The sequence below is a fragment of the Dermacentor variabilis genome, chromosome 8 (genome assembly GCF_050947875.1).
Source record: "Dermacentor variabilis isolate Ectoservices chromosome 8, ASM5094787v1, whole genome shotgun sequence".
NCBI lineage: Eukaryota > Metazoa > Arthropoda > Arachnida > Ixodida > Ixodidae > Dermacentor > Dermacentor variabilis.
The window spans coordinates 106,877,055-106,899,613 of record NC_134575.1 but is presented as its reverse complement, the minus strand read 5'-3'; the positions used below and the strand labels follow the sequence as shown (position 1 = coordinate 106,899,613).

At 46.3% G+C, this 22,559-nt stretch overlaps 1 protein-coding gene across 1 annotated transcript in view; it reads right to left on the bottom strand.

Moving 5' to 3' along the window:
- Positions 1 to 22,559, bottom strand: part of LOC142590527 (lymphoid-specific helicase-like) — a 55,432-nt gene that overhangs the window by 30,701 nt on the left and 2,172 nt on the right. The window contains exons 2-6 of the mRNA XM_075702719.1: positions 18,682 to 18,888; positions 16,599 to 16,695; positions 3,649 to 3,707; positions 2,624 to 2,737; positions 1,634 to 1,864 (exon numbers count right to left, since the gene is read on the bottom strand). Of these exons, the coding sequence (XP_075558834.1) occupies positions 1,634 to 1,864; positions 2,624 to 2,737; positions 3,649 to 3,707; positions 16,599 to 16,695; positions 18,682 to 18,888 (708 nt within the window). The remainder of the gene's footprint in view (positions 1 to 1,633; positions 1,865 to 2,623; positions 2,738 to 3,648; positions 3,708 to 16,598; positions 16,696 to 18,681; positions 18,889 to 22,559) is intronic.

Sequence of the window (22,559 nt, the reverse complement as noted above, 5' to 3'; positions counted from 1 at the left end):
CAACAAATAGTCAAACCCACTTGCAGTAGAATGTCAGCAATACAAGCACGTCTATATCACTTTCGGGATGTTCCAAAGTTTTCAAAAGTCCCTGCCCAAATTCATTATCTTATAACGCTACAAATTTCAAATGTTGTCAACTGCTTTTCCCGCCCGCATGCGAGCCCTTGCGGAGCCAGGGTTGAGGCCCCCATGCCGGTAGCGCCAGACACTGCATGCCTGTTGCCAGGTCAGCAGAGCGACCGCACCGATGTGAAGTTGCATTCCTGTTGCCAGGGCAACCTATGTCGCTTTGCCTCAACCCTACTGGTAGCATTTATTAGACAAATTTTATATATGCTGGCACTGCCGTGCAGTGTTCGGGCCCGTCTGAACAAGGGCACCTCGTTGCGGCTCCCATTGAAAGCAAATGATCAGTGGGATGTCGCCGACTGCAAAGCCTTTTCTTGTATTTTGCCAACCCTGGTGCAAGTTTGCATACATCACAAAACAAACGCTTCTTGGATATTCGCACCACAGCAGTGTTTGAGCCACGAACATGGCCACATGTGCAGAGCAGGTCAGAAGACTTAATTTGCCAGCACGAATGTAGTTCCCTTAAGCACCAACCACTGCAACCTAGGTATGCAAAGGACAGGACCTCATCCTAACAAGCTCACATTCGACACAAAATTACCTTCATTCGTCAAGATATTGCACTAAAAACACTGACGAAAGTAATATTTGAAACATGTTGCATACTTCTTAAAACACTTCTGATTCAACTTGTGTGGGTAGTTTGAACATGTGTAATTTCGTTTAGTAAAACGAGTTGGAAGAATAGACGGCCGGGTGTTTGGTTTTGGTAAAAGTATGCCATCATGCAGCAGGTTCACTTCTTTCATTGCACTTCCACAATGTTTTACACGTCAGGCATATTTTCTAGTGGCAGCATGGATGAATTCCAAGTACAGTCGAACCCACTTATAACGATACCGGTTTTAACAATATATCGGTTATAACAATGAAGAGCTGCTGCACTGTGAACTTTTGTATGCTTTCTATGGGGAAATAACCCTCGTACTACAATGTCCCCATGCCGTATTATCGGTTATAACGATGAAGTCTGGCTGCTCGGTGTCTCCGTCGAAAGGTCATGGAATGCGAGATCCTTGAAAAGAAAAAACAAAACATGAAAAGCTAGCCTCTGCACGATCATCTGCCAGCCCTACTGCCATCACGTGCACATCTCTCCCATCGCCCTTCCACCCCTCTGAACACGAATGGACTGCACCGCCATTATAGTTTTCTCGAAACAGTTACACCATCCCCCATTTTGATTTTTTTTTTTTCATGCAACCCGGTTATAACAATGGAATTTTCATGGCACTTGAATATTGTTATAAGTGGGTTCGACTGTACTCTGCCAGCCATAAAATGGTCTGTTCTCACATCTGGTGCTCTTGCAGAGCTATCGCATTGAGAGCAAGATCTGTAAGCTTAACAGAACTCACTGAGGAATATATAAGTCCCAATCTGTTTTTAAGTCGCAAAGGCTTTTCACGATTCTGAAGACGCCAAGAAATGAGCCGAAACAAAACTTCTACTGGACAAAATCAGCTGGTGCCCAAAGGGGGATAAAATCGCAACTCACTAGCGCGTGCCTCTCCTCCATGGGTCCGTGGTAGAGCACCACCGAGAGCGATGGAGTGAAGCGCTGGAGCTCACTCAGCCAGTTAGGCAGGGTGGACAGCGGCGCCACCACAAGGTAAGGGCCCGGCAGACCACTCTCGACGAGCGACGAGATCAGGGCAATCACCTGGATGGTCTTGCCCAGGCCCATCTCGTCCGCCAGGATGCCGTTGACACCATTCTCGTACAGGACCTGGTTTTGTACAAGCCACAAACACTACACTGAATACCATGCTTGTTCGATTCTAGCGATTCTAACACACATTTCTTTCCGAAGAAATTTGCTGAGATATGACATTCGTGTTAGAATAGAGTACGAATTACATCAGGTGGTGTCAAAAGGTACACATGCAATAATACACGCGTGCAACCACCATCTCCTGGCCTTCAGAGCTATGCTGAATGTGCCTGTGGCGATTTGAGTTCTTCGAGGCAGTAAAAGCAGTGCATTCATCTTTTTCTAACCGCTCGATATTTTGGCCGTTTTCTCGGTCCTTAGGGAGTACGAAAAGTCCAACGTTGACTGTATACGTTCAGAGAACTTTGTCCAAATTTATATGGCACGGCTTCGATTCTGCTCAAGCACCAAAAATTCTTAACGATTTCTTTTCCCACTGAACAGCAGCCCATACTTAGAGGCACTTATTTACCCAGGCTGGCACCAAAGAGGGTCACTGAAGGGCAGTACATGAGCAGTGGCACGTACCCAGTAACACAAGCTGGTGTGAAATGGGTTAACCGATGAGCAGCACATAACCAGTCACCCAAGAATAACTGGCAGTTGGTTTATAACTCGGTTCCCTCAGTACAGCAGCCTGATCTTCTACACATTAGACCACTGGCTTCCCAGTGACTCAAGTTGGCGGGAAGACAGACACAGACAAACAGGCCCCAAAATGTGGGCGAAGTATGCTAAGAATGCGAATGGCATTGAAATTCACAGCGGACCTACCTTGAGCCACTGATATCCTTCGATCTGATAGGGTCTCATGACGCCCCCCGTGAAGAGGGTCGGCTGGCCCTCGGGGTTGTGGTGGCCATTTGATGGGCGGGAGGAAGATCCTTCCTGTGAGACGAGGCAAGAAAGCAAGTCACTTAGAGGTGGCTGTGCTGTGTTTCAACATCACACTCGAAAGGAGGCTTGAATGAAACTTGCCCATGGACGGGAAGGGAGCAAGGCTGGAAAAGCATTCCGAGAATCAATAGATCAAAATTTCGTTTATCTGAAGGAGAGAAAGGGGGTTACAGGAAAAAGGTACAAAAGCTGCAGCTTTACGATGTCCTCCTCCTCCTGGAATGTGATCACAACAGGAGCAGCATTTTTATGACGACAGCACGCCAACAATGACGACGACGAAGATGGCCTCTCACGATGACGGCCACACAGTAGTGACGATGGAGGAGACGACAGCACCCGCAGCTTCTTGCACCCGCTGGGAATGTGCGCCCCATGTGCTTGCCGCACAAGCGCCAACAAAAAAGGAAACCCATGTGCTCAGCTGAAACGAGTCATTTGACCTCCCCCCCCTCCCCCACAAGCACCACTCTCGGAGGCCATGCTGTAATTAAATTCTTTCCACTGCAAAAGAAAGAGGTCTCGTGCTCGAAGGAGCAACTTTCAAGCCGTGCAAGCACCCAAGTTAAGCTGGAGGCAACAATTTTCAAGACAAGCACCACTGCGGGTATCTGGCCAGGAAGCCAAGCGAGGAACAATGTGCTCCAGTGCCAAATACCCTTATCAATTGGGACGGACCTGTCAGTGAGCCCTTATGACGAAGTTATGGCCTCCTAAATATTTCGTTATACACATCACTTCGTTGAAAAAATCGTGCTCCGCACAGCTCACAACAGAACCGGGACAGAATTAGTCCATTATGCACACCATTTCATTGCAGAGGCGTGTGCTGTAGAGGCGCTCGACGGTACTAACTTGACGCAATGGGGTCAAACGAGGTGTAGCAATCCACAAGAACTAACCTGGGAAGAAGGTGGTGTAGCAGTTTCCCGGTCCAGCAGAGCTGACTTGGCCTTGGTCCCTGCCCGCCAAAAAAAGGGGGAAAAAAGAGAATGAAATGGGTGCCCCCCCCTTTTATTTTTTTCACAACAATGTCAGCAGCACAACCTGACAAGGGCTGCTCCCTTCAGCCTATCTGAAATCGTTACACACATTTCCATTGTCTTTCTCTTTATATGTATGCATTAACAAAGAAAAGCAGCCATCACTACACAGTATGGCTAGGTCACCTCACAATAATAATAATAATAATAATAATAATAATAACAATAATAATAATAATAATAATAATAATAATAATAATAATCTCGCCATCCTGGCCCTGCGAATGTGCATGTCCAGAATCCAGCTGCTAAAAACCACCACTACCACTGCTGAGGGGGCATAGACAATGCTTTATTGCTTTAGAGTAATGGTAGTGATGGTAATTTACAGTAACGGTAAGTTTGACAGCCTGTTGCCGCCCACAACGGTGCTGCAACATAGAAAGCAGTTGCTAGGCTGGGCTCCTTTATGCACGAAAGGCTAGGGATGTCAGTGCCCACGTCGCAAGCTGCCGTCGGCACAGCAGCTTGCACAACAGTAATCTTTGCCAGAAAACGTATACAAGAAGCACCACGTCCTTCGCATTATCAGGAGCACCTCATCATCAATTAGGTGGTTTGGATGCTTGTTTTGTGCTTGTTCTTTATTGAAACATATGCTGTTCTGTATCTGTAGCCGTGATTCCAAAGAATGCATGCACTGTTCGATTAACCTTGCTAAGTGCTTGGAGCCTCTGCCTTACGGGGCTACGAGCCACTGCTCCTGGCCTGCACTGCCACCGGGTTCACTGACCACCAAAAGGCTAACAGCTTCGCTTTAATAATAATAATAATAATAATAATAATAATAATAATAATAATAATAATAATAATCTTTATTACAAATAATCAATTTGTACATATAACTTTGCTAGGTCTGCCGAAGCTTTCTGTGGGCTTGTATGGCAGAAACCTGGCAGTCAGGGCAATGCATTATGTACCTTATTACAGTGAAACCTCGTTAAACCGTAGTTGGCCGGAGCTCGGAAAAAGTACGTACTAAACGGTAGTACTGTTTAACCGAATAGCATGAGATCGCCCACTTACGTGTCGAAAACGGAACTCAGAGAGAGTGCGATGAAAGGGGAAAAAAAAACACGCAGTATTTATTCACCTTGCGCGACAAAAGTGTTATTTTCGTTTGATGCCGCGGCGGCCTAGCACGACGACGACAGCGGCCTCAAACATACTGAAGCTGCGTGCCAGCTTTTCAGCCAGCCCCCTCTTCTCAGCAAACACTCGCATGGCAGAATCCCTCGTTGGCGTTACGTATTCTCCGTGCACGTGCGCAGTAGTGCTGCAGAAGTCCCGGGGGCGCCTTTTTCATTGCCGGGTGCCGGAGTTTGGAATACTTTTCATTTGGAATAAAGTTACGTTATCGCGCCCCTGTTCTCGTCGCGACGATTGCATTCATGAGGCTGACGTAACGCGTAGCTTATGCCACTGTCGGGCCCGAATAGCCCGTGCTGTCGCTTTCCGTGTCGTCCTCATCACTGTCGCTAGTCGACACTTCGGCAACAACACAGGCAACGATGGCGAAAAGTCGAACCTCGTAGCCGACATGTCTTCGCGGTCGCAGCAGCGCTGCCGAGCAACTTCTTCGCATTCCAAATGCCACATAATGTAGTCAACAGCGGATCCCTGTTGCGTGCCGGCGCCGATTTCTTCGTGTCACGTTCGATAGCACAGACGATGTCTAATTTTTCTTCTATGCTGAGCACCCGGTGTCTTTTTTATCCGAGCTTCGGAACGACGCGAGTCCTCGCTTGCACGGCGCCTTAACGGTCTCTGGCACGGCGTCGCAGTGATGTTGATGTTGATGTGGCTTCACGCGCAAACGCACGGGGCGCTTGGAGGCCGTTGTTCCGATCTCTGAGGCTTGTTGATCTGCCGGGCCGCCCGATGGAGACGGCGCACCGCCGTTTTCGCGCGACGAAAAGTTGAAACGCTACGTTTTATCCGATCCGTACGCAATAAGCTGGTACGGTTTATGCGGATACAAAACACATTATGTTCAATGGCCGCTGAGTCGGGGATTTGACTTTACTACTTTTAAAACGGAACTACTGTTAAAGCGGGTACGGTTTAACGAGGTTTTACTGTACTGAAAAACTAAATGTCAAACTAAAAAAAAAAAAAACATACCACAGGTTTTTCAGGTAAACATGCCCAGTAAACAACACTAATCACACGAATGTTCACACGAAAACACATAGCACACAACAAACATTAAAACTGAGTGAACAAGGCACAATATGTAAACAAAGTTACAACCTATCGAGAAAAAAAAAAGAAAGAAGAAATAATAATAATAAAAAATAAACCTGGGCTCAATGGTTACAGCTACTTGTGAAACATGATTACCGGTGCCACACACAAGCACAACAAACTCCCAACTTGAACCAGTTTTTCTAAGCAAAAAATGCTCTAAAATTTAACACAGCAATCACTGAACTCAAAGAGTGCAAAACCCCCACTGTAGCACACCACTTTCATCACATTCTTTGCAGTACATGTAAACAATGCATGAGTTAAATAAAATGTGGGGTTTCTTGTTCCCACGGCAACTAACAGGCTACGAGAGGCACTGCAATAGGATAGGGGCCTCCATATTGATTTTGGCCACCTGAGGTACTTAAGGCCCAAGAAAAATAGAGCAGCCAGATTTTAATGATATTTAGAACCCGATGACCTTTTCACACAGCAATCGCATTGTGAAAGATTTACGAATTATTATTATTATTTCAAATACTACAGTGGTGTACCGCATAAAGTACACTGGGCTGCGTGGGATAAAAACCTGATGGAGTTCCTCAAAGGCACACGACATATTTTTTAACTTCTTAAAACAAAAATGCTTACAACAGAAGGTCAAATCAAGCTGTACACAGGTCCACTTAACTTCCTAGTGGCAAAATTAGTATTTTAGTGGCAATTTTTGTGGTTACAGAGGTCCTCTTCCTGTTCAAGTTGATATGGCATTTGACTAAGGCAGATAACAGTGAAGGCGCGTGGTGTTTGTTTATGAGACACACACAATGGTAATAATTAGGGGGTAATCGGATAATACTAATACTATCAAATGTATTTTTATTCTTCATATTCTGCTCGAAACAAATCAAATATACTGCTGGCTGTATGTTCGCAAACATGGTCTTTAGCACAAACATGGTCCTTAGCGTTTGTTTCTATCTAATCAAAGAAAGTGTGTCTGGTTTTGTGCTGAATTTCGCGATAATTTCATGGTGCTGGCGAAATTTCGCCTGCGGAACACGCCTAGCCACTAGACGTCTCAGCATTGCAGGAAAGCCAGCCTCCCGTTAGAAAGGGTAGCAGGTTTACGAACAGCGAGGGTGCACTCTCTTGCAGGTTCCACCCCTCCAATTCTGAGCTTATCGTTTGACAGCTAATGCGATGAGTGGCGGCTGGTACAGGGTCAAATGCCTCCGAGCCTACGGGAAATTGATTCAGTATAATAAGGCAGAGGTTAGCGAGAACAGACAACTAGTGGAAATTACTAAATTTCCCAAAGCTAACATGAGCCAAACACACAATCTTTTAGTGTAGCTGCTTACTAGCTTATATTTTTTTTACCAATCACAATGTAATTGCAATGCTATAACATCACGTTAAAATGAATCAACTTGGTAATAAATGCTTGTGCTTATCATTCAATATTCAATGCTAAGCATTCGTATTCGATTCACATTACAAAATATTTATATCCGCACACCCCTAGTACTAATTTAAGTTGCACAGGCAAAGACGTGCTGGATTTCCTGATGCATGCAGGCACACAAGACTAAAACATTCGGCATCTTTAATGAAGGGGGAGGGGGGGAATTCAACATAAATTTTTGCCTTTTCTGCGATAACCGTCAAATTCTTGCACTAGAACCAACCCTGTTACACTACGCTCTGTGACATCCGCAGAAACAGAGATTTCAGTTAGAATTTTCTGATCTATAATGGGATGTGGACCGCAACGGTTGACAGTATGGATCACTGAACTTTTTGAGAACTGGTCATCTTGTTTAGCAAAGGAACATGCATCACCTGTATGTTCTCATTTTTTTCTGACATCTATTGTGCAACTGCAAAAAAAAAAATCATGCATGAACGGACTCTTGTTAGCAAAAATCTTCACAAAATATTCAAATCAATTTTGATTTATCCAAATTTACTGTAACATCGCTCACTAATTTATTGACTGCGAAGGTAAGAGGTGTCATCATCTTTGTTAGCAACAAGAAAGGTAGCGGGAGGAATGATACTAATGTTGTGATGCTGAACCTCTTTCTGCATTTGCAACCATTTTTGAAGTCTTTATTAAAAAAATTATTTCTTGAAATTGAGGTAAAATATCATATGTGCTTTGAGAACAAGGAAGCCTCTTTAGCATACGCCCAGTATACTTTATCAAGTACACCTGCCTTCATTCTCTTGCAACACTAACAATGCTTATTACAGTAGAACTTCATTCATATGTTTTGGGATAAAATTCAAGGAAAAACGTACTACTAACCGAGAAAATGTACGACCTGAAGTAACTAAAAAATTTGACACACTCAACTGTAGTTGACATCCAGGTAATGCGAAGCGTTGCATGAACCTTTGCGCACGAAACGGAGACTTGCATCAAGCTGGTGGGGCTTTGGCGGATCGAGACATGTTTTGTAGTTTTCCTATTGCGTAGTGTTAAGACAGCGACGGGAAAGCGAAACGAAATCGAGCTGGTGGGCGACGACGGATGGCACTGAAGCAAAACGCGACACGCACGTCATGCCGCCTGAAGCAAGGAACGTGTTTCGGTTATCGCCCGCTAAAACCGTGCAGTATGCTACCAACGGCACTACGCCCCACGCGATGTAAAACGGATGGATGAAGATATTTATTGCAATAGGGTTGGTGGCGATAGCTGTGAATGTAGCGTGCAGTGACCTAGCCGGAGATTTGCTGGTACCGGAATAAGAAACTGAGTGCACATCGAAGTATTCACGTGACATGAGCGGGCAAGTATTTCGGGGAAGCTGATGCAACAGGTGGCTGCTGTTCTCAATTGCACGCAGTTCGTGCATTTTCTTGTTTACATGTGATCCAGCAGCCAGGAAACGTACCATGCGATCGCAGTTTGGCAATGTACTGAATGTTGGTGCAAAAAATTGTTTTTTTCCAGGAACCTACGAACTGGTAAAAAAGATAAGCGTAACTACATTGCATAATCCTTTGTGTTCACAATCGCAAACATTCGAGCCGAGAAATCGTACGTAACAGAACCGAGCTAACGAGGTTCTACTGTATATGCAATGTCGTGCGTTCACCATTTATGTTGTTTTTTTCTAAAACACATAAAGGTCAACTTCGAAAAGCAAATACTAAAGTGTGACAAAAAATGATTAACCTGTGAGCACAGTAGTTAGTGCCTGCTACGTTCAGTACTTCTCCAAGTTTGGCAATAAATCGGTCACACACGACATTCACCTGGCAAGAACTACCAAGTGGTTACCCTGGCAAGACCTTCCATTGCAAAATGATGTACCGAGGAAAACAGTCAGTTGCTTCTTCGATTATTTAGGGATAAATATGATGCTGGGTTTTAAAGAGACACTAATATGAGAAAAAAAAATTCACCTGCATTGGCAACCTGCCCTCCTACAATGCAAAAAAAGGCACTCTTAATACAAGAAGTGGCTTGGTAAGCTAGAACAAATGAAACACAGGTGGCGACACCGCCTTGAACAAACCCCGCTCCAGCTCGTCGTGATGTCATAAATTTTTTAGGAGTGGTCGAATATTCTAAACTTTCGCATAACGATTCGAATAGTGTCCCATTCAATTCGGTCTTCGAATCGAATAGTCGCTACTTGGTAAACACAAATATTTTTCTACTAGTTTTCTAATGCTTCAATACGTCAACTGCGCCCAATTAGGCAAAACACTGGAGCCAATTCAAGTACGGTAAATTTTCGCACCCACGGGCATAGCACAGATATAAAACACGAGCATTTGCGTAGTGCCGGAGGCTACGTCACTGAGGTAGCGATACTTTACAGTATGTGCAGCAATAATTCGCACACTCTGAAGGGTCATGTGCATGCAAAGAAACCAGTTGTTTGATCCTAAAGCTTTATCCGTGCTTTTAATAAGCAACACTTCATAAGGTACACTCAGACCTTTTTATAACGAAGCAGGATATAACAGAGTAAGTTAAAGTCCTCTTCAAATCCCCACAGAGATCCATGTATTTAAAATGTTTTAACCAAGTGAAATTCTTCTGCCAATGGACATAATGAACTACGTTCGTCTACGAAACGAAAATATAGCAGTCTGTTGCTTGCCGACTACACCACCTTCCCATGGGGTATGGTACCCATTCACAGCGGTAGTTCGAAACTCCCGCGTCCCCGCATCAAATACATTGTCGGGCAGCAGTGGTCTTTCTCATCGTAGTTGCGCACGTACCCTCAAGCAGCAGCTCACAATCGGACTTCTCCACTGAACTCTCTCTCGTGTGCCTGGCAGCATGGCTACCCGCAGCGGTGTGAAAGATTAGTGCATTCACTACCGAGCGCAGCGCTGCGCAGGCAGGTGCAGCTGGCCATGGCCTCCGAGATCTCCCTGGCGCAATCTCGGAGGTCCCGCAAAAGTTTGCGCAGCAGTGAAATACTGCATTTACTCGAATCTAGGCCGACCCCGATTCTAAGTCAACCCCCTAAAGTCCAAAGCCAACAAAAAATATACATATTACCTCGAATGTAGGCCGAACAAAAAAAGCGAGGACAGCGTTCACAAAATGCAAACAGCATTTATTGAATCTGAAAGTGCAGAGCTCATTCAACGTCGTCATCGCTGTGATCCTTGTCACTGTCACCTTCAAGCAGTGCACTATCTTTGGTACCGTCAAGCGCATTAGATATGCTGCACTTTTTAAAGGCGCGCACAATCAAAATACCTGGGATGTCGTCCCACGCTGCAGCTACCCAGCCCGCCAGCTGTGATAGCGATGCACGTTTGATGCGGCCCACTGCCGTTAGCATGTGGTCTTCGTCAGTCAAACAGTCCGTGTAATATTTCCGCAGACGATCCTTGAAAGGTTTGCTGATGCAGACATCAAGTGGCTGCAACTGGCCCGTCATGTTGCCCGGTATGACAGCGAGGTCCGTGTTCGCTTGGGTGAGCGCAGCCTTCACATTATCGGTCAAGTACCCACAGTAAGAGTCGACGACAAGGAGCGAGTTCTTTGTCAAAAGGGCTCCTGGACGCCGTCGCCACACAATCTTAACCCACTCTTTCACCATCGCACCCATCATCCACCCATTCTCATTTGCCCGCACAATGACATTTCTTGGGAAAGTTTCTCGAGCAGGCAGTGTCTTCCTTTTAAATATCATATAAGGTGGGAGTTTATGCCCATCAGCTATGCAGCACAGCATCACAGCTGCACGCCGCTTCTCGTAGCCCGCAGAGCGCACCTTCACCTCCTTGGCACCCTTTTCATTCACGGTGTACGTCACTGGCATATCAAAATACACAGCCGTCTGGTCGGCGTTGCCGATTTGCCCAAGGTTGTAGCCTGCCGCTTCTCTTTCGCAGCACGTAGCGCTGAAAAGCTATCGGTTTTTCTTCGAAATCACTTGGCAGCTTCTGGGTGATTGAAGTGCAACGTCGGAGGCTAAAGCCAAAGCGCTTCGTGAATTTCTGAAGCCAGCCCTGGCTGGCTTTGAAATACTTTGGCATTAGGCCTCGCTCCTTCGAAAGTTCCAAACTTTCGCTTGGAGCACTTCTGTTGTCACTGGAAGGGCAGCTGCTGTCTGCGTCGGAACAAAGTCAGCCAAAACTGTCTCCACTTTGTGGTGATGGCCTGAGTGAGTTATGTGTTCAACTGTTAGGCTTGGATGACGAGAGAAATTTTCGCACGATGGCTGCAAAAGTGGGATGAGCAGCTGGGCAAGCTGAACCGGAAGATAGGTATGCCTTGTACTACTGGACAACTGCGCGGCCCATCACACTGCCGCTGTGCTCAATAACATCGAGCTATGCTTCTTGCCACCAAACTGCACTGCACTTTTGCAACTCCTCGACCAAGGAATTATGATGAACTTTAAGTCGGGCTACTGTAAGCGTGTGATCGACCGGATTCTGCTCAATACGAGCATGAAGCACGGGTCCACAATAGACTTGTACATGGTGATCGAGATGCTACAGGCTGCTTGGATGGCTGTACGGGCAAGCAGAATCGCCAATTGCTTCTGGCATGCCTCATTTGGCGTCAGCGGCGGTGATTACAGAGAAGATCTCGATGCTGCCGCCAGTGAGGGTGCCGCATCCAACCAAGCCCTAGCATCGTGAGACACTCTCCTTGACGCCAGCATTGTGCCCAACTGCCACACCTTCTGTACATACGTCAGTGCCGATGCTGACGCGGTGACGATGGAAAAGCTAACGGAGGCAGAAATTGTGCAAGCGATGACGGAGGTGCCTAATGACGACAGTGACGAATGTGTCGACGACAGCCCGGAGCCTAACCAGACATACAGACACCTGCACAAGCGCTGGATGCGGCAGACCTGCTGAGCCGCTTCTTTGGCACTCACGATGACGAGGACGAACTTGAAATAGCGGCTGCAGCTGAAAAAGCCATCATTCGCCTGAAGACGACGCGGCAAAAATCTATCAAGGACTTTTTTTTCTGTGAAGTGAGCCGTTTGGCGTGAATAAAGTAGCAATGCCTTGCTGCCTTTTTTTGCTTGCTTTTTCCGTGCGACGGCCGTTTTCCTTATCGCGTGGTGGGCTGCTGTGAGATTTGGTGGTGAGTACATCCCCTCTTGCTTGCTAACTGTGGATAGAAATGGATAGTGGCTATGATGAACTAATGGTTATACAGTGAAACATTATTAAACCGTAGTTGGCCGGAGCTTGGAAAAAGTACATACTAAACGGTAGTACTGCTTAACCAAAAAAGCATGAAATCGCCCACTTACCTATCAAAAACGGTACTCAGAGAGAGTGCGATGAAAGGGGAAAAAACATGCAGTGTTTATTCATTTCACGTGACAAAAGTGCTATTTTCGTTTGATGCCGCAGCGACTTAGCAGCGACAACAGCGGCCTCAAACTTACTGAAGCTGTGAGCCAGCTTTTCAGCCAGCCCTCTCTTCTCAGCAAACACTCGCATGGCAGATTCCTCGTTGGCGTTGCATGTTCTCCATGCACGCTGGCGGTAGCGCTGCAGAAGTCGCGGGGCACCTTCTTCATTGTGGGGTGCTGTTATCGTCGCAACAATTGCATTCGTGAGGCTGATGTAATGCACAGCTTCTGCCACTGTTGGGCCTGAATCGTCCATGCTGTTGCTTTCCATATCGTCCTCATCACTGTCACTAGTCGACACTTCGGTAACAACAGAGACAACGATGGTGAAAAGTCGAACCTCGTAGCCGACATCTCTTCGCGGTCGCAGCAGCGCTGCCGAGCAACTTCTTCGCATTCCAAATGCCACACACCGTAGTCAACAGTATATCCCTGTCGCGTGCCAGCGTCAACTTCTCCGTGTCAGTTCGATAGCACGAACGCTGTCCAATTTTTCTTCTGTGCTGAGCACCCGGCGTGTTTTTCATCCGAACTTCGGCACGATGCGAGTTTGCACAATGCCACAACGCTCTCTGGCACGGCGCTGAAATGATGTTGATGTGGCTTCACGCACAGACAGTGTAATTTTACTCTTGTCTCGTCAGTGCCTGACTTGCATACACAACGGCGTGCTGGCACCCATGATGAAGTATTTTTTTCTCTCACACGATAGCACAAATGAATCACCACGTTTCGTCTCATCGGACCTTGCTGCGTGCTTTGTCAACATGTCTGATGATCTGTTTATTTGGCTTGTCTTGTTATTGGAGAAGAGAATGCACATACTTTTTTGAGGGTTTAGTTTAAAACCGTTCTCGTCTGCCCACTTAGACAATTTATTCAGGCCAAGCTGCACTTGTCGCTCACAGATACTAAGAGTACATGACTTGCAACCAAACACACAGGGCGCTTGGAGGCCGTTCCGATCTCTGAGGCTTGTTGTTCTCTCAGGCAGCCCAATGGAGACAACGCACTGACATGTTTGCGCGACGAAAAGCGGAAACATTACGTGTTAACCGATACGTACGCAATAAGCTGGTCGGTTTATGCGGATACAAAACACATTATGTTCAAGGGCCGCTAAGTTGTGGATTTTACTCTACTACATTTAAAACGAAACTACTGTTTAAGCTAACACAGTTTAACAAGGTTTTACTGTAACGAAGTAATTACCACCACCACTTCAACTTCTTTAAAACGAGATTTTACTGTATCTAAAGGCTATCGTCTCAGCTGCTAAGTCACATGTTGCACACACCGAAGAATCTTTTGTTGTTTTATTCAAATTTCATTGCATGCGTGATTGTGTAGGGCAGCCACGCATTATAACGAGGCTCGAGTCAACGTTACTAGACTAGCTACATTTGTCAAATTCGGCAGCGTTGCCCGGGACCGCCATCCGCCTGCACCTTCGCGGCACTGCAGTCGCACCCAGCGTCACTTGCTCCCTAGCCGGCTACGCGGACGAGCAGGATGAAACCCGCGGTGCAATTTTGGTGTATTCTGTGGTTGGCAGTTGACGGCGGATTTCAGCAAGCATGTCACCCGCAAAACTGTAGCCTTTGCCGCGTTTGTTAAGGATATCGGCAGACGATGCCGACGCGCTGCATTCCTGGCTGCACAAGCAGCTATCGGAACAATGTCGACAGTTCAGCACGCCACTCCTGTGCTCCCAGCAATGCAACGCTTCGCTCAGTGTGGAACAGAGGCATTTCTGGTGCCGACCGGAAACTCTCTGCAAAATCAGTAGAGTTTTGTGCACAGGGCATGGCTTTGAGCAGCAAATTCAGGTTGGTTTTAACAAGCTGTCAAGGTGGGCCACTGGAAGTGGCTTCAGCCAAAATGACAATGAGTAGCTCCCGTGTTCTATTCACGTGAATTTGAGGAGTGGCCGCAGGATTCCCAAATGTGAGAGTTTTGTGCACAGTGCATGGCTGCGAGCGACACACTCAGGTTGGTTTCACCAAGGTGTCTAAGTGGGCCAGTAGAAGGATTTTCAGTCGAAATGCCAATGACTAGCGCCTGTGTTTTGTTCACGACAAATTGAGGACTGTTCGCAGGACAACGGACGGATGGTACAGGTGCCACACTGTCACGGTTGAGGTGTCACGCTGTCAGAGAATATGCCGTGTCATGTTGGGTACTTCTTGTACTTCGAGGAACAGAGTGCATGCATCATTAAATTTTACTGAGTCACACGCATGCATTTTTGTGCAAGGTTCCTAGAGCAGCCGCGGGGATCCAGTCTTGAAGTAAAGGCAGCGAGGAAATGTGCCAAGCTGCTCTAGGTGGAGTTGGTTGCCACATGGGGGCAAATCATTTGCCTAGATTATGTCCCTTGTGGCAGTTTAGGTCTTAGCTACATATGTGGGGCATACAGTTTTCTTTTACCTCATTTTCTTTAATAAAGCATTCATAGGTTCACAAGAAAGCTGCGCTGTTATTTTTGTGGATAACGAATGTGGTCTCGCTAGCTGGCTTATAACTGCTCCAGACGAAAAACAAGTAAAAGCAGCGAGGAAAAGTGCCAAGCTGCTCTATAGGTGAAAAGTAAACTGTGCAAAAGGCTAAGATGACAGGAGGAAACATATGGCAATTAGAAATGCAGCTTATGCGCTCCGTCGTATGTTTCTTCCTTTGGTGCAGTTTACCCTTCTTTCAGTATGAACCAGCTAGCCAGATGAGCCTTACTGCTGTAGGTGTACACCGCTTTCGCACGGTGTCACTAATTCGGACAAGGGAGAACGCCAGCGAACGTGAAACACAGGCAAGCTGCCAGTCTGTGCAAGCTCAAGGCTGCGGCGAGGTGCCTGCAGTGGAGCTCGATGGAACGGCGCCGCAATCTGGCGGCTGTCAAAGGAGTGGTGACAGCAGCGGTAAGCGCACAAGCGGAAAGTTTGACAATCTGAAGGTAGTCTAGCAATGTTGGTTTGAGTGTACTACGTAATGACAAACTCGCTACCTTTAAGAGTACTGGGGTCTGAAGATCACTTTATGTCAGCTGTGATAATGGCACTTCATTATTCAAAAACTATCTGAATGCTATTCGATATTCAATTTGATTCACTTCTGGCATTCTATTTTTATTTGACTTGGCCCCGAAAATCACTATTCGCACACCCCTGTATATTTTGATGGATTCTGCTAGGGTATAGTTAATTGCTTATTGTTAAAAGTGGACAGCATAGTGTTCTAAAGGAGGTAAAGATATCACTTGGCAAAAGTTTTCCAAATATTTGCTGAGCCAGGCGCAAACATTAAAAAGTATTTTGAAATCCGTGATGCCGCATTGACATACCGGCACTGTAGTTTCTGCACCAAAAATTAAAGTGAAAAATTGCCCATCATTTTCTCTTTGAATAATCAACCTATTATTGCAAAATTCACGAAGATAGTTCTCAAAAAATGCTCTGTCAGTCAAAACTGATTTATTGCTTCAAGTAGCACAATGGGTTAATGTGCACTTGAAGCACAGTAAATGAGTGTTAGCTTTTTTTCCATTCCCCACTTACTCGAATGCAAACACTGCTGCCAAGAACCAAACATGCAACCTTGTTCTCAACAGCTGAAGCAGCAAGGACATTAACGAGCACCTCTTCAGTGTAAGTACTTGATTACCTTTGGCATTTGCCATGTCCCGTCTGAATTTGTTACCAGTGAATCAGGTTACACTCATAATATCTCACTGACCACAGCCTAACTTACCCTGCGAATTGGGCGAAGCCTTCCTCTTGCGACTTGGTGTTTTCGGGGGCTCTGCGCTGCTCTGCTTCTTGGTCAACCTGCTGGAGGCTCGGCTTGGCTGCAACGTGAAAAGTATGTCACAAACGAGTCCCATCACAAGAGAGCAAGGCACACGCACAAGTCGTCACCGCCACATGTTTCGTCACTTGCTGAAACAAGCGTCAGGCCAATGTGTTTGAGGCGACAAGAGTTTCCAACAATTACTAGACGGAACTCTGGCACTAGCAGACTACGGTAGCTGCAAGCAGAGTGGTTCAACCAGCATGGAAATGATGGTTAGTATGTGATCTGGCCTAAACTTAGTGCTTCTGGCATCAAATGGCTGCGTGACTTTGCAAACCGATCACACTCAACAAAATGTTGCGCTATAAATGACACATTTCACAACGATTATGCATGTTCGCAGGGCCTTCCAGCCTTCCACAGTTAGAAAAGCACAACTGCTTCGAAATTTGGGCCGACAGAGGCAAATGCAGCACAATAAATAAAGCCAAAAGGACATCTTAAGCCACAAGCACGAACGTTAGACTAACCATCAATCCAATCACAACTGAACAACAGCAGCGAACAATACCCCTCCCGTAATTTCAGTAGGAAACTCACTGTTACAGGCAATGTCTGCTATACATGCATGGGAGGAACTTGGAGGAATCTATTAAACTGGCTACCAGGAAGATCATGCGCTTGTTTTCTATCACATGCTTGCTTTCCATGGTTTGTTTAAACCAAGGTCTGCAGCATTTCCTGGCCTATTTCACATCTCAGTGTAGGATGTGGACCTCCCCTGGCGATCTCGTATCGCCCCTGTTGTGCAAACCACCGGCTCCCATCCTATGCCCGCAAACTTCCAAATCTCAGCAAGCTGGCTAGCCGGGCCAAAAAATACTAAATTGTCGGTAAAAATACTAAAGACCACTTTAGCGCTCAAAATGCAGGGCACCTGCTAAAATAATTCACAGCATTTGTTCTGTATGAAAGCTGTAAGCAGGCAGACTCCATTATTCCCAAATGTTCCCTTCTGTGACGTAAAATTTATGAAATATTCACGTAACAGCCCCCAAAGATATGCTTGCAGTCATAAACAGGTTCAGTGGCGCTGCTACAGGTATGCATCAGAATAGTGAAGTGCATTAAAAAAAATTCAGCTCCGAAATTTGGCTGGCAACTGTATTTGTATTTTGTTGATCAATTCTGCCCTAAGCTACATGCAAATAAAAAATCATAAGACCATTAGTGCCCTTACAATTGCAAACAAGCTCTCAAATCCAGGCATCTTTCAATAAAATTGTAAAGGTTGGCAGCCATGATAATGATAATCCATAGTTGTGCGTGAACAGCTCAAAGGCAACAGGAGGACGAGAACGAGACAAGGAGAAGCACTGTTAGCTCAAATCAATTATTTAATGGTATGTATGCAAAAGTTATATAACAAGTATACAGAACAATATCAAAATATTGTGAGAATAAGAACATAAAGAAAAACTGCACAATCACACAATCACCTGCTGGGCGTGCTAGCCCTTTCCAAGAATTGCAGTTCTTTGTCGGACAGGGCCATCGGCGTCTTGCTGATGAACATGCCCCCTTCCCTAGCCATTTATGCTACTTTGGTCTGATGCACGTCTGATCGTCCCTATACTTGTGCCATGGTGCAGTGACGGGGAATAACAGGACAGTGCCAAAACTGTGAGTCACGAATCTAGCTCTCTACAAAAGATTGTGCACAGAAATACAAGCAACACTCAAACCACAATAGCGGCACGCACAATTGTCAGTTGTTGAAATGTGATCTACGGGCCAAGTGCGTCAGCTACTTATACATGACTCGCCATACAGCAAACCTGAGGAAACGGTTCCTTTGTCCATGCACACGGAGTTACTTTTCAAAGCAAAGAACTGTGGCAATTAAACCAAATGGGATTTTCACATTTGTAACGTGCCACTCGGCCATGAGAACCAATCTGAAAAGCAATTATGTCTCTGAGCTCCCAAGCCACAGAAGGTTAAGGAGAAAAAAAAAGAAGGACGAAAAAGTGATGCAAACCTGCTGTTGCTCCTCAGCAGAGGCTCCCTCTGGTGCCTTCTTGCCACGGCCATGTCGCTGCTGTTGGGCAGTCCTCTCTGCATTCTGCCTCTCAATGCGGTCGATGAGGAACTGCGAGTAGATGTTGGTGGCATGCAGCAGCTTCTTGAGCCGCTTGAGGCACGCCTCGCGATCCGCCGCCTGCTGCTCCTGCCGGCTCAGGGTACGCTGCACAGACAAGCGTGAAAAACAATGGGGCCAAGGTTCACCTTCGTCACGAACAGCCCACCTAACATCCGCACTCCCCGGCAACTTCAAATTACTTCCATCACGAGGGAGGTAGTGGCCAATTCCTGTTCCAGCGAGCACAGAGCTTCCTGCAAAAATTACTAGAGAGCATTTTGGCTTTGCGATCATTCAGGTACCATAGGAATGATGGTTAGTACATGGGTTTGCCCAAGCTTTGCACTTGAGGCTCGGAATGTTGACATGTTTCTGGCACTGCAAATGATTTCGGCACATACAGTTCGCAAGAGATTCGTTGTGTTACTCTGAGAAAGGTGGTCACTGGATTTGGATACCACCTATTACGCTTGATCTTTCCAAGCTTGCAAACACTCATTGTTTTTTAAACATCTAACCACAAGGTCTGCACATATGCCCATTAGCACTGCAAACTTGTGCATTTATAGCGTATTATTTTCTTCAGTATGTTCACTGTGCAAAGTCAGCAGGCCATATGAAGCGAGAAAAACTAAGCTCAGGCAAAACCACATATTGCCAATCATTCGCATGCTGGCTGCCCTGCATGCAACCGTCTGTCCGAAGCTCAGTGGGCCTCGCTAATTTGGTTGCACCTGAACTAGCATGGCCACACTGGACGAGCTACAAGTTCTCTTACACCTCCCTTAGATGAGATCAAACGCCAAAAGTCTTTTGCAACAGGAGCCTCAGGCAACAAACTAAGCATTGTGCTCTTGTACATGCATCCTCAACAAAGGGGATGTTTACCAATTTTTTCTGGAACTTTGTGACAGTTATGCGGGATGTTCTCTTTCTTTTTTTTTCAATAGGTCACCCCATGCTTATTAAAGATAGTAGTGCAGGTAGTGCAGTTCTATCACACCAGCAGCTAGGTTCCATCAAGAGATGGACATTGTGTGCATAAAAAAAATTTCTACGTGGCTTTATAAGGAAAAAGCTAACTTAATTATCCTTTCCATTCATCGCTTTCCCGCAAGCATTACAATTACCGATTGAAGCCCAGCGGTACTAATGAGACATCCTTAGACTAGCACCAATTTTGAAAGAGACTTCGATAAGGTATGCCAGATTTGGCATCAATCGTGTGCCGAGACAGGAAAGCACAGCCTTCATGGAAAGCATCTACTAAATGCCTTCACCATGTGCGTCCTTCGGCTGTGCACTGCAGTTCCCGTGGCGCTCTTCACACTACAGACATCTAGAGGATGTGTACAATTCTCTTCATTCCTCGAGATGTTGGAGCTTCTCACTTAACACAGGAGCTCCCCTAAGCATAAAGCCCAGACCACACGTACGCTCGCAAGCTCGCGTCTGCCCGCCTAGCGCCTTCCGAGTAATGGCGGTTTGCATCCACAAAGACGCGCGACAGCGCGCGCTCACTGGGCCCACTCACATGCGCCTTGGCAGGCACCGCTTCGTACTTTGGTATCGACAGTGTTTAAAAATGCTTCGATATCTATAAACGTAATTGTTATATTTTTATAGCTGCTAGATCTGCGCATAAAGGAAAGAAGAACCACTTTCTTGCATGATATAAATCTGCTTCACGGAGAGTTGAACTTTCCGCGCCGTAGCTGCAGTAGCCAGGCGCACCGGAGCGAGGCAACCCAAGCGCGCGATAACAGGGAGGTGCTGTTCCCCGAGATCCCGCCGCGTTTCGACACGTACGAGCCATGTCGCACCATCTGCGCATGCGTGGGCGCGTGAACGCGAGCTGGCGCGCGTCCGCAAGCGTACGTGTGGTCTGGACTTAAGGGATTGACGTTAGGCTGGCTGGTGTTCCATTTTAAAAGGGGAAACAGCACGCAAGACAAGGACAGTGGTTGCAGGCAACGTAGCACATACAGGGTCTGTTCTGAAAGTAGTAGGACTCTTTTTTTTATTTTATTCAAGAGGATAGTACAAACGATTAGAATTTTTCAACGTAGCACCCTTCCGCATCTACACACTGCTGCCAAACATTTTTCCAGTTTTCGTACGCCTCCAGGAACACCTGGACCGGAATGCTGTTTAGCTCCTTAGTCATGGCCTGTTGACCCGCCTCTACCGATCTGTGATGCTTCCCCTTGAGTGTCAATTTTATTCTCGGGAATAGAAAAAAGTCTGGCGGGGCCAAGTCGGGGCTGTAGGGGGGCTGAGGCAGCATTGCCACCTTATGCTGGGCAAGATACTCCACTATGCGGAATGCTGTGTGGCTCGGCGCGTTGTCATGGTGCAGCCGTCAATTCTTGGCGACGGCTGGGCAGACACGAACAATGCATTTTCACAGTCTTCTTGAGGACTGCCATGTAAAAAACTTCTTTGCAGATGACTCCATGTCGACGAAGAAAGCAAATGAGCATGGACTTTTGCTTGGATTTGCTCATTCATGTTTTCTTGGCGTAGGGAAGGAGGGGTGTGCCATTCTGAGCTCTGCCGGTTGCTCTCTGGGTTGTAATCAAACACCCACATCTCGTCATCGGTCACTACATTATCCAAAAAGTCGGGGCCCTCATTCACATGTTGAAGATACTAGCAGATCGCTTTCCGGTTGGCCTTTTGCTCCTCTGACAACACTCGCGGCACAAACTTCGCGGACACTTTCCTCATGGCTAAGTTTTCTGTCACGATCTCAAAAACTTGGATTTGAGGAATGCTCAAGTCATCAGCCATCATTCTGATATTCATCCTACGATCACTGCTCAGTAAATTTTTCAATCGCGACACATTTTCGTTGGTCTTGCTGGTCGAAGGGCGTCCGGAGTGGTCGTTGTCTTCCACTCTTTCCCTACCTTTTTGGAACAGCTTGTGCCACTCAAAAACACCTGATCTACCCACGGCAGCCTCACCGTAGGCCTCCTTAATCATGTTGCGAGTCTCATTGCCTATTTTACCAAGCTTTACACAAAATTTGATCGCTCATCACTGATCCAGTAAACGCTGCACGATTCTCCGTGACGAAGCGTTTTGACAGGGGTTCACAGTACAAATGACCTGCCCTCTTCAACGGCCTAGAGCCGACTGCCGATTTTTCCCAGCATTCCCAATATCCCCCTTCACCGATCCTGGGCGCACAGACCGCCTCTCATCTGCCCGTTCGCCCAGAAAAAAAAAAAAAAAAACCAGTCCTACTACTTTCAGAACAGACCTTGTCCGTCTTTTGACAAATACTGTACTGTTGAGTGCAAAAGATTACGGACCACAGTCGCTACTGAATTTCTTTCTTCTTCTCAGCCTAGGTATAAAGGCTGAAATTATGTGTACTGCCAACATGCACCTACTTGACCAGTGCCATGCTTTTATACAAGGTCACGTTGCACAGCTTTGCTAGAAGTTCTTTATTTCTTATTTATTTATTTTTTGCTTATGCCGTGGCCCTTCGACCTTCGCACTTGACTGTATGTGCTTACAGTGCTCAGGTGATTACAATTCTTCCCCGTCATAGCAAGATCAAGTTCTGGATGCCAGCACCGATTCAATGGCACAGGGAATGCCGAATGTTTGTGTTCCCTCGTTTATTACCTGTGAACTAGTGCAAGTCAAGTCACCAGTGATTACTAGTGACTTTTATTTTCGTATTGTGAAGGGCTATCTGAAAAGCACACCTTCCCTCTTAAGAGGAAGCTTTAGCGCGGGTGCTCCTATCTAAATACAAG